The following is a 12,399-nucleotide window of genomic DNA, read 5'->3' as shown; positions in this document are numbered from 1 at the left end:
AGGCTCCAGGGTAAGAATCCAAACTGTATCTCATGTTCTCCTGCAGGATGGTCTCTGTTTCCTTTTAGAGAACAGTGGGCACAGCTCTGATCAAATATAAGTAAAAATCAATGCATCCTCATTAGAGAAAATTAGAAAAATATGGACAGGTAGGGAAAAAAGTTTTCCATCTTCCCACCACCACAAATAATTACTATTAACACTTTGGTAAATTTCCTTCCAGTTTTTAAAAGCATTTTTTAGAAAACTCACAATTACATGCTAAATATATATCTTGATATTGCATACATATATATATAATATATATATATAATATAATAAGACTGTATTATATAGAGAGTACTCTATAAAATACACAATGCCAAGGAATATATACTACTATTGAAATTCTATATAAACTACAACATATATTTTCTATTCCTATTTTTTTCATTTATGATAACTAAGTACTCTATGAAGAGAATTTTTAAAGGCTGTGTAGTATTCCATCAAGTGATTTTTTTTTCCCCCCCCACTGCATAGGTAGCCAATTCTCCTTTTAGAATAGTAGTTAAGAAATGGACTCTAGTACATCTGGGTTCAAATTTAAGCATAATGGGTTGTGTGAATGTGGGCGATATCCTTAACCTCTCTACACCTCAGTTTCTTCATTTTTAAAATAAGCATAAGAATTCTACTTATTCTGGTATGGAAAAAGGGACCACAGTGTCCAAATTTAAAAGCCAAGACTTTGCCATTTACAAGAGCTGCACTGAAGGGGGGAAGCAGGAGAGTGCTTACCAGACACAATCCAGGTCCCTAACTCATCAAACTTACAGGTAGTCTTATATAAAGGTATATAAAATAATAAAAATGTATATAAAAGTATAAAGGTCTTATATAAAAGTGTATAACAGAACCCCTCCGAGGTTTGCCTTTGGTCAGCAAGGGGAAGGGGCCCAAAGACACCAAGATGAGGCCTTGAGTCACAAGTTAAGGCTACTGAAAAGGTTCATCTCAACATAACATTTGCAAAACACAGAATTTTGTCCAGCTAAAACTTGGGCATCTTTAAAATCATTACGATATTATCCAGGGGAGCAAAACAATGAACATTTACAAAGGGCTTATGTTGTCCAGGAGGCAAAACATTAGCATTTCTTTGTTAATTGAGATTTTTAACTTTGGTTAAAGAGGGACTGATTTTCTTAACTCATTGAATTGCCTTGAGAACAAACACTTAGAAAAAGGTTTGGCAAACTTTTCTTGTAAAGGGTCAGGAAGTAAATACTTTAGGCTTTGTAGGCCAAATGCCAAACCAGGCATAGACAATATGTAAATAAATGAGCATGGCTGTGTTCCAACAAAGCTTTCTTTATGGACATTGAAATTTTAATTTCATTTTAATTTCATGTAATTTTCACGTGTCAGAGATAAGTATTTTCCTTTTGATTAAAAAAAAGATTTTAAAAAGGTAAAAAAAAAAAGACAGGAAACTTTTAAACTCACAACTCTACAAAGTTGAGTGGTAAACCCAATTTAGCCCGTGGGCCAAAGTAACCCATGCCTTAGAACAGTCCTTGGCACTCATTAAGTGCTGTGTGTGTGTTAGCTGCTACTTCCATGATTAAAGTTATCACCATCATCACTGTCTCTACCCTAGCGCCATGCAGTGCTAGGCCCTGGAGGAGGGCAGGGCTGCAGTACACAAGCCCGCGCATCCCTTTGACCTCCTGAGAGTCCATTAGTAGCAGCAGTAGCTTGATCAGCTCCTGGCTCCATTGTGGCAGAGAGGTTTCATCTCCCATGTACGTGGTGGTTCCCTTACCAGAGGCTGCCTGGAGAGCTTTGCTGGGCTGGAGGGAACAGGTTTCCAGCTTGACTAGCTAGACCAGCCCTGGAGTGATGGTAGCACACATTCTGTGTCCTTTTTTTTTTTTTGCGTTACGCGGGCCTCTCACTGTTGTGGCCTCTCCCGTTGCGGCGCACAGGCTCCGGACGCGCAGGCTCAGCGGCCACGGCTCACGGGCCCAGCCGCTCCGCGGCATGTGGGATCTTCCCGGACCGGGGCACGTACCCGCGTCCCCTGCATCGGCAGGCGGACTCTCAACCACTGCGCCACCAGGGAAGCCCCATTCCGTGTCCTTTGATGGAACTTTTAGCCTGTGCTCTTCCTGGGGATGAGTGGAAAAGGGAGACAGAGAAACCCACTGTGCATAACTGGTGCTAGTCCACTTCCTGTTTTAAAACTACAAAAGGTGGGAGTTCTAAAAAGATCGGTGAAAAAGGAGCTGGGAGTTAAGGGAAGAAAGAGTAGGGTGTTGCTGCGCAAGCCACAGTGCTTGGGTCGTTCATAATCTGGCATGCACTCAGCTCAGTAGAAAAATTGCAGACATCTTTATAAACCTTGACAGCATTGTTTCATTATTCATGAAGACTTTTGTTTTTTTAACCATAACCAGCTTCATTTTAAAGATTTATTCCCAAGGCATTTTAATTGCGTCTTCATGGTAATTCTTTGTATTGACTGTGAAATCAACATACCAAATAAACAATATTGGAGTTTACTCTTTTCTTCGGTAAGTCTCAACTCTGCTTCTTCAAGATAATGAAGTGAGAGTGAATCCAGATTTTCATGAATTGAATACACGGCACTGCACGGCCTTTCCTGACCTTTTGAGAGTAATTTTAGAAAGGACATTGTTTTTTAACAAAGGAAATTTGCCTTAAATCCAGAATTTTCTATGTGAGAGCTTCCACAGTGTGCATGTGTGAAGTTACTTATGCCTGTGGTGTGTGTGTGTGTGTGTGTGTGTGTGTGTGTGTGTGCAAACATGCATATTTCAAAGCTATATTATTAAGGATTTTTTTTTAATTTTATGAATTTATTTATTTATTTTTGGCTGCGTTGGGTCTTGTTGCTGCGCGCGGGCTTTCTCTAGTTGCGGCGAGCGGGGGCTGCTCTTCGTTGCGGTGCACGGGCTTCTTATTGTGGTGGCTTCTCTTGTTGAGGAGCACAGGCTCTAGGCCTGCGGGCTTCAGTAGTTGTGGCTTGCGGGCTCTAGAGCACAGGCTCAGTAGTTGTGGCGCATGGGCATAGTTACTCTGTGGCATGTGGGATCTTCCCGGACCAGGGCTCGAACCCGTGTCCCCTGCATTGGCAGGCGGATTCTTAACCACTGCGCCACCAGGGAAGTCCTTGTTAAGGCTTTTAATAATTCACTTCTGAGACAGAAGTTCTGTGAAGACAAGTACTATTTTGTTTTGAATTAATCTCTGGATGAAATTTATCATGTCTGTCTCCCATGGTGCCTTGCACAGTAGTAGAAATCCAAAATGATTTGATGAGAGAAGGAATGAATCAGGGGCTGCAAAGTATCTCAAGGTCATTTACTCCAATTCTTTACCCTTTAGTTCTCTGGGCATTATTCCTGCTGGACATCCTGCTTCAATATTTCTAAAAACTCACTTCTCTGCTAATCCTGTTTCCTGTAGCTGCCCACACAATAATATCAGTCCTTCAGATGCCTAAGGACAGTAGTGGTCCAACTCACAACCCCCATCCTACCTCCACCACATATACTTTTTTCCCCCGGGCTAAATATCTAAAGGTTTTTTTGAACTTTTCTGATATATCCTACTGTTTAGATATTTCTGCTTCTTCCTGGCCACGCTTTTGTACATGATTTCCTGTGTGTCAGGAGCTGGCTCCCAGCGTAGCCCCCAGAACTGTGTGTTGTGTCCAAATGTGGCCTCAGCTGGGCCCCGTCGGTGGAACTCTCCTCTGTTCTTCTTGCTGTTCTCCTGTTAATAAATCCCAGCCTGTCAGAGCCTCCTGACTGCCACTCAGAATTGACTCATCTTGGACTTACACTGCCAACTCTAACTCTTAGTTCTTAATAATAGGATTGGTCATGGACGCTCCTAGGTTGCAGAGCAAGCCCAGGGAGGGGGTCCTGGTGATAGTGGGTAGTTGTGGATGGTCCCAGAGCTCTAGAACCAGAGGTATTCCCCAAAAGATTAGTTGTGGACCTGCCAAAGGAGGGAAGATGGAGCCAGGTTGAAGGTCAGGAGAACGAAAGGGTAGCAGGTGGATGAATGACATTAGAGAGATTAGCAGAGGTGTTCCAGAGGCCAGGCAAGGAGAAGAGAATGTACAGCTGAGAGGGAGGTACGGCACGGAAGCCAGGTAGTTTAGAATCTGTTGGCCTGAACCCGTAACATCTTCCTGGGTGTTTCTTTCATGCAGATCCTTTGTACTTTACCTAAAAGAATCAAATTTTAATGATGTGGAGCTGGGATCTCATGAATTATTTGTAAGCCAGATTTCCCTTGTTCTGTAGTAGATGTGTTTTTGAATTTTTTTAAAAAAATTTTTATGGGACGTTACATTTCTCTGATTAAACTTCTTTTTGATAATGGGGCCCATCTTCCTATTCTCCAAAGGCCGCTTGAACCTAAATAGGAAAAACAAAAGCTGCAGAGCTGAAGTGGTGACTCTGCCACTTCTAACCATGCTCTTGCACAAGTCACAAGTTCTCACCCCCATCTGTAGGAAGAGAATAATAACATTTACCTCATTCATAACTCGCCTCACTGGGAAGATTAAATGAAATCACGCCTTTGGAGTGCCTGGCATGACGCCTGCCTGTCCCTGGTCACAGTTATTTTTCTGCCCCTCAGCATACCACCTTGCCCACTCTTAGGTCAGATTTAGTAGGCTGCCTTCTCTGTATTCATGCAAACTATTCATTTTTATTGACTTTACTGGAGAGGGACCAAGAACAGAACCTGAAGATGTCTAAAGGCTATGTCTAGGACTCTTTGGAACATTGATCCATGTTGGGGGTCACAAGGTCGGATGCTGTCAAGAATCTCCTTATATAAATGTGTGAATCAGCCAGGTGAGAGAGTGCTGGGCCTGTGTCAGCTCGGAGAGTGCATGTCCTCCCTAAAGCAGGCATCCCAATAAAAGCCGCTGCAAACCAAACACTTCGATACAGGGAAGCAAGGTTCCAACTCCATCAGTTGTTGAGTATAGATCCCTAGAATGCTCTTGCACTGGGTTACTGTGGCTTTAGAACAGAGGTTCTCAAAGTATGATCCAGAGACCATCAGTAGCACCTGGGAATGTGTATGAATGCAGATTCTCAGGGCTTACCCAGACCTACTCAACCAGAAACTCTGGATGGGGGGGGCGCGCAGCACCAGCAATCTGTTTGAACAGACCCTCTAAGAGATTCTGATCACGTTCAAATTTGAGACCCACTGATTGGGGAAAGCGTTCTCAACCCTGGCTGGACTTTGGAATCACCTGGGGAGCTTTAAAAGTAAAGCTGATTTTGGGTATCAGCCTGGACATCAGAATTTTTCAGAGCTCCCAAGGGGATTTTCAGGGGCATCCAAGGTGGATAAGTGCTCTTCTAGGAGCCTGTTGAAACACCCACATACCCTTTCTCCTGAGTGGGGAGGGGAAGAGTGGGAGGCACGTGTAATGTGGCACAGCTCCCAAGGGATCTGCTGCAACCATCAAACCCTGCTTCCCCTTGGAGAACATGACCTTAAACTACCAGCCTCAAGAAAGAGCTTTGAGGGCTTCCCTGGTGGCGCAGTGGTTGAGAGTCCGCCTGCCGATTCAGGGGACACGGGTTCGTGCCCCGGTCCGGGAAGATCCCACGTGCCGCGGAGCGGCTGGGCCCGTGAGCCATGGCCGCTGAGCCTGCGCGTCCAGAGCCTGTGCTCTGCAACGGGAGAGGCCATGGCAGTGAGAGGCCCGCGTATCGCAAAAAAAAAGAAAGAGCTTTGATACGGCCTTTCCTAGACTGAATGAATATTCACTTAATGTGATTTGTTTTAAAGGTTGCTTTTAATGCTGTATTTGTTCAGCAAATGTAGGCACTTGTATAGCACAAATATTAACTCCTAAATCCTCCAAGGCTTTCCCTGTGATATGCCATCTGGCAGGCATTATTGTAATCATCTCTTTATTATCCACACTAATGAAGGACTAGCATGGCATTGGTAATTGAGAAACACAGATCATTTACAAATCATTCAGGCTAGTGCCAGCACTGCTTCCCCAACCAGGAATCATTCAAGACTAGAAAATATTGACTGATGACAGTTTCCTACCTTCTCTGTGGAGGTACTAATAATATGATTTTAGTCAGAAATTTGAGCAGTAGGAGAAGTGAGAGGCTTCTAAATTACAATTCCTTTTTCTGAATGAGGACGTTTCCGTTTTCTCAATAAGAGGCCAAAGCACAAAGCAGATGAACAGCAAGTATATGTAAAATGCACTGACCTTTGGAACCAGTCAGTTCAAAGCATGTTAGAGTAGAAGCTCACGGGATTCAAGCGATCAGTGGATCTGGGTCCTAGATCTTACTTTGATATTACCTGTGCTGTGTGGGATGTGCCATTCCAGCCATCAGCGGGTCTCAAAGTGTGGCCCTCAGACAGCAGCATCTGCATCACTTGGGAACTTGTTAGAGAGGCAGGTTCTCAGGCCTCTCCCCAACCCACCTGAATTAGAGACTCTGAGGGTGGGGCTGGCAATTGGTGCTTCAACAAACCCTCCCAGAGATTCCATTCGGATGCCTGCTCAAGTTTGAGCACCGCTGTTCTCCAGGCACTCAGTTTTCTCAACTTCAAAATAAGGTGACAAGCCTAGTTTATACTTGAGGTCCACTTCAGCTCTCCAGTGGCCTTAGTGTACGGTTCTGGAAGGTTGAAAGAGTCTCTGTCGTAGACCTTGAATGTGCGATTGAAATAATTCAAGTAAAAAACTGGCATGTGTGTAACAGAAGAGAAACAGATCTCTAGGAACTCTATACAGAAACCCCATATAGGATGCTCACTTTATTTTATTTATTTATTTACACCTTTATTGGAGTATAATTGCTTTACAATGGTGTGTTAGTTTCTGATTTATAACCAAGTGAATCCATTATACATATACATGTATTCCCATATCTCTTCCCTCTTGCGTCTCCCTCCCTCCCACCCTCCCTATCCCACCCCTCTAGGTGGTCACAAAGCACCATGGGATGCCCACTTTAAATAAATAGTGCTATCTTCAGTTGGTTGGTACCATTTTCTGAAAGTGAAAAAACCTTGGTGCTTTGGAAAGGGAGGTGGCCGCTCCTCCTTTCTCCAGGGGCTGAGAGCTGTCTGATGTGATTCACAGAGCAGCACTTCTACAGGCTCTAACAAATGGCATTTCAGAAGGATGTACAGAGGTACACAGGCTTTGCAGTAAGACAAGGGATATTTTCAAGTCATTTATGAAAGCTCTTGCAGCTTCCATTTCAAGACAGGTGGAAAAAAATCACATGGAACAAGAAAAGAAAATAAATCTGTATCCAGAGCATCTCATAAATAAGGAAGGAGCGGGGGTCTGTTGGCCTTGCTGGGTTCTCAGAGTATTTTTGTAACAGTACAGAAAGCTCTCAAATGTTTTGGCAAGTAATTCTTATACTGTTTCCGTTATCAAAATCTATGCTTGTAAAATTATTTTGCTGGCTGTTAAAACCAAAAGAGAAAAAGGAAACAATCATTTCAAGGAGAGAGAGGCTGGGAAGATGATACTCAGAGTTAAAAAAGAGAGAGACAGAAAAAAAGAATATAGTTCACCCACAACTGCAAAAATTATGTTTCATCTAAAATGCAGTGACACTTCATAATTTAGAGCGAGTCATAGAAAATCGAAGGCAATTTTCTAATTGGCTTTTGTTTAATTAAAAGTCTATTTGTTGGAGACAATAGGACCTGGTTTGTTGGACTTGAGAGAGACTTTGTTATGTCTGGGAGGGATGGAGAGATTATAGCTTTTATTGAAAAGGATGGATCGCAGACCCACTTTGCCTGAGCAAAGCATGTTGATTGAGGAGAACCACAACGATGGGGAACCTGCACTGGACATCTTTGTGAAATTCCCAGTGGCGTCCGGTTGAGCAAAAACTTGACCCTAAAACCCTGGTTAAAAGCCTGTCCTCTGAGTTCAAATTCTGGCTCTGCCACATACCGGCTCTGAAACTCTGGGCAAGCTACCCAGATGCTCAGTGCCTCAGTTTCCTTCTGTCAAAGGAGGAAAATAATAAGACCTGTCTTGTGGGAATTTTATGAGGATTAAAAGTTAGCATATGCAAGGTGCTTTATATAACACCTGCCACATAGCAGGCATTACTTTATTAAATAGCCATATGGATCTTTAAAAGAACTCTAAAAATGTGTTACACCGTTTCATAACTGTAAGACCTTAGAAAGCAGCAGTGCCCTATTTGATACCCCCATTGTGTGCCTAAGGAGGTGTGTGATTGATGCAAAGAGGCTTCCAGGGCATCCTGGGAGCACAATTCAAACAAGCCTGATGATTCTTAACCCATGGGGGGCTTCTCCCTGGTCAACTTCACTAGCACATAGCTTTGGGGGGTTGTTCAAACAAGATTCAGAGAAACTAATTTTTCTCATTTGATTTCCTTTTTGTGTATTTATTTTTGGAATAGATTCATAGACCAACTCTAGAAATAGCTCTCAAATAAATGTCATATTTTTCTCTCTTATATTTGGCACACTCTCCTTTGTTGGCTGGACCATGCTGTGTAGCAGCTAATACTGATTAGCCTACGTTTTTCTCAAATCAATTTTTCTCAGGCTATATAAAGTCTAAATGCTGGCAGTACTAAAACAGATGCATTCAACTTATAAACTGGTGGTAAGGAAAAAGGTATGGACAAAAGCACGCTGAAACATATCGTCCAAGCAAGACATTGCCTGCTCTGCCAAATTCAAGTTGCCAGGTCCTGGGCAAGCTTCTTATCTCATCTGAACTGCAGTTTCCTCACCAATAAAATTGATGCAGCCACTGTGGAAAACAGTATGGTGCTTCCTTCAAAAACTAAAAATAGAACTACTGTATGATCCAGCAGTTCCATTCCTGGGTATATATCCGAAGAAAACAAAAACACTAATCAAAAAGATACATGCACCCCAGTGTTCATAGCAGCATAGCCAAGATATGGAAACGATCAAAGTGCCGTCAACAGATAAATGGATGAAGATGTGGGGGGTGTGTGTGTGTGTGTGTGTATGTGTGTGTGTGTGTGTGTGTGTATACACACACACACACACACACACACATACACACACACACACAGTGGAATACTACGCAGCCATTAAAAAGAATAAAATGTTGCCATTTTCAACAACATGGATGGACCTGGAAGGTATTATGCTCAGTGAAATAAGTCAGACAGAGAAAGACAAATACTGTATGCTATCACTTATGTGTGTAATCTGAAAAATAAAACAAATGAATGAGTATAACAAAACAGATGCAGACTCACAGATATATAGAGAACACACTGGTAGTTACCCGTGGGGAGAGGGAAGCAGGGAGGGGCAGCATAGGGGTGCAAACTACTATGTATAAAATAAATGAGCTACAAGGATATATTGTACAGCACAGGCAATATAGCCAATATTTTATAAAAACTTTAAATGGAATATAAGCTATAAAAATATTGAATCACTATGTTGTATACCTGAAACTAATATAATATTGTAAATCAACTATATACTTCAATAAAAATTACAGGTAAGAAAAAAATGTGAGATAAAAATCTCCCATAGTTCCACTACCTAGAGATAACCATTTAACATGTTGGAATACTGTACTCCAGAATTAAAAAAAAAAAATAAAACAGGGTCATATTATTAAAAAACAAATAATAAATAATAAAATAAAATGGCGGTAACAATAGTGCCCACCACCTATTAGATGAGGTAACACATGTGAAACCCAAACTAGTGCTAACCCCAAGAAAGTACTCAGCAAATTCTAACATTTTTATGTTTCTTGTGTTCATGGAAATCGAACGTATCGAAGTCAAAATAATAAATGTATGCATAATGAGGGAAGTTCCACTATTCTTTTCTTAAGAACTGAAAATATCATAAAATCTTTCATTGCAAGTTACTTCTGAGACTAAATCTCTGATCGTTGATTTCCAGCGTTTTGATTTTCCCCTCGCTATTGAATACACCAATGAGTATCAGATTAAAGCTGAAACCCACTGCATTTGATGTGCCCGGTGATTTTCATTTTTGTTACAATTATATTTATTTTATGAAATATATCTTTCTTATCATAAGTAGTATACTTTTGTATTTTAAAAATGTTCCAACATCTTAACAAGCAAATCAGGATAAAATGCTGAAATAAAATATCGAAGTCACTACACTGACCCAACTTGCTATGCAGATATGGACAGGAGTGCTCTGGAAATTGTGGAACTGTGGCCAGTAGGCAGCATCACTGTCCTATAATTTTAGGTGTTGTTTATTAGCTCATAAAAAAATTTCAAATCAGCATGCAAAAGACAGGTTCTGTGTACTCTTGAATAATGTAGAAAAGTGTAGGTTGTTTGAACCTTGAACAAGTGAACAAAATGTCCTTCCTGTACTTAAATTAGAAAAAATTACAGCTGACCATAATATCCCTGGCAAATCAGAGAGCCAAGCTGTTTATTAAGAAATATTCAGGGGCTTCCCTGGTGGTGCAGTGGTTGAGAGTCCGCCTGCCGATGCAGGGGACACGGGTTCGTGCCCTGCTCTGGGAAGATCCCACGTGCCGTGGAGCGGCTGGGCCCATGAGCCATGGCCGCTGAGCCTGTGCGTCCGGAGCCTGTGTGCCACAACGGGAGAGGCCACAACAGTGAGAGGCCCGCGTACTGGTAAAAAAAAAAAAAAAAAAAAAGAAATATTCGGGAAGAAAACAAAAATATGTCCTTTCATAAAAATTACCTAGATTATGAGATAAGAGTTTTCTTTAATATCTCTTTAACTTTTCCATTTTTTGAACGTAAGAATGACTTCCCTTATATCATTAGCCATTTAGATCTGAATTTTCAGGACAGATCTTGGTCATCATTTTAGACAATTAGCAGTGGAGAGTGGTTTACTGCCCTGAATAGGGGTCTCGTGGTGTTTACTTAGTGATCTCCAGCATATGGAGAATTTGTTGGGCATATTTATAACTATTGTTTGTCTTTGTGGTTCTTGGAACAGTGTGGGTGACCACAAGGCCAGAACACTCCCTGCAAGTAGGCAGATGTTAGGACCCTGTGGACCTCTGAATTTTATAGAGTGCCTGTGCTCAGAGACCTACAGACTGTGTAAGTCTGGAAAGTTCACAAACACCATGGACAGGTGTGTCCATACCTAACCCTCACACACGAGGATGAGGAAGTTAAGGTGAAAAAAGTTAAATGGCAGAGATGTGGCTTCATCCCAGGTTTTTCTCCCCAAATGCTGTTGGTTCTGCTAAAGCACAGCCAATAATGTAAAAATACAGTTTTTACATTATTTTCCTTTCCTGCAGTGTCACATGTCTAAGAATAATCCCATATTTCGATCTTCAGCTGAGTTTCCCAACCCTGGGTCTAGAAGCTGGTTTTGCTCCACTTGTAGAAGGAAGCCCTCTTTGCCACCCTGATCGGTTCACATGGAGATAGCAAATGTCATCCTACTTGATTATTCGGAGCTTGCCTTGTGGTACTTTGGTCTTCTGGAGGGAAATCAGACCTCTGGAGGTTGGTGAAATCTGCTGAAGAATTAACCTGATCAAACATTTTGTTTTAATCACAGAATCATGTCAACCCTGCCATGGACTTTACCCAGACACCTCCTGGGATGTTAGCTCTGGACAATATGCTCTACTTTGCCAAGCACCACCAGGATGCCTACATTCGGGTAAGCGCACAGCCCCTTTCAGCTATTGCAGAGTTCCTACTGAATTCGAATTTCACACTTACGGATATGGAGGGATTACTTTTAGATGAGTGGCCCCAGAGATTGGCTTTTGTCACTTAGTAAAGTAAAAATGAAAATTAAATGAAATTAAAGAGCACCAAAATAGGGATTTTTAACTTTTAATTTTTTCACATTACATTTAAAAATATATTAGATATTGGAAGAATATTTTATATAGTTTATTTGATTATGACAAAAACTCTTAGCCTTAAATAACAAAGAAGAGAGACAAACTATCTACCAAAAACCTGCATGATCCCAACGTTACTGAAAACCACTTAGGCTTATTTGGCTTCTTGAAAAGAGGCCCAGGATTCTGTCTAGCACTGCTCTGTTCAATCTAATGCTGGAGATACAATCAGATAAACAGAAAGAGAAGTGTGGGAGGGACCGGAGGGACGAGAAATGCCTTCTCTCATTTCATAACAGATTAGTGAAACTCCAGCTACTAGGCAATGCCTTTGTGGGTGGGGCTGAGGAAAACAGAAGCAGCCACCTGCCTATGCAGAGCAGGGGCGGGAAGGACAAAGTGCGAATGAATTGGAGCATAGGGACAGTGACAGAGAAGGCCTGCGAGTCAAGGCTGCTCCACTGGAGGCCCTGGAT

General features: G+C 41.9%; 1 protein-coding gene across 8 annotated transcripts in view; it reads left to right on the top strand.

The window, feature by feature from the left end:
- Positions 1 to 12,399, top strand: part of ELMO1 (engulfment and cell motility 1) — a 550,854-nt gene that overhangs the window by 257,813 nt on the left and 280,642 nt on the right. For all 8 annotated transcript variants that reach the window (XM_073809835.1, XM_073809833.1, XM_033863159.2 and 5 more), the window contains one exon: positions 11,629 to 11,733. In XM_073809835.1, coding sequence (XP_073665936.1) covers positions 11,629 to 11,733 — 105 coding nt within the window. The remainder of the gene's footprint in view (positions 1 to 11,628; positions 11,734 to 12,399) is intronic.

The sequence above is a fragment of the Tursiops truncatus genome, chromosome 9, assembly GCF_011762595.2.
Source record: "Tursiops truncatus isolate mTurTru1 chromosome 9, mTurTru1.mat.Y, whole genome shotgun sequence".
NCBI classification, from domain to species: Eukaryota; Metazoa; Chordata; class Mammalia; order Artiodactyla; family Delphinidae; genus Tursiops; species Tursiops truncatus.
Note: the sequence above shows the minus strand (reverse complement) of the source record. Positions and strands in the feature narration are given on the sequence as shown.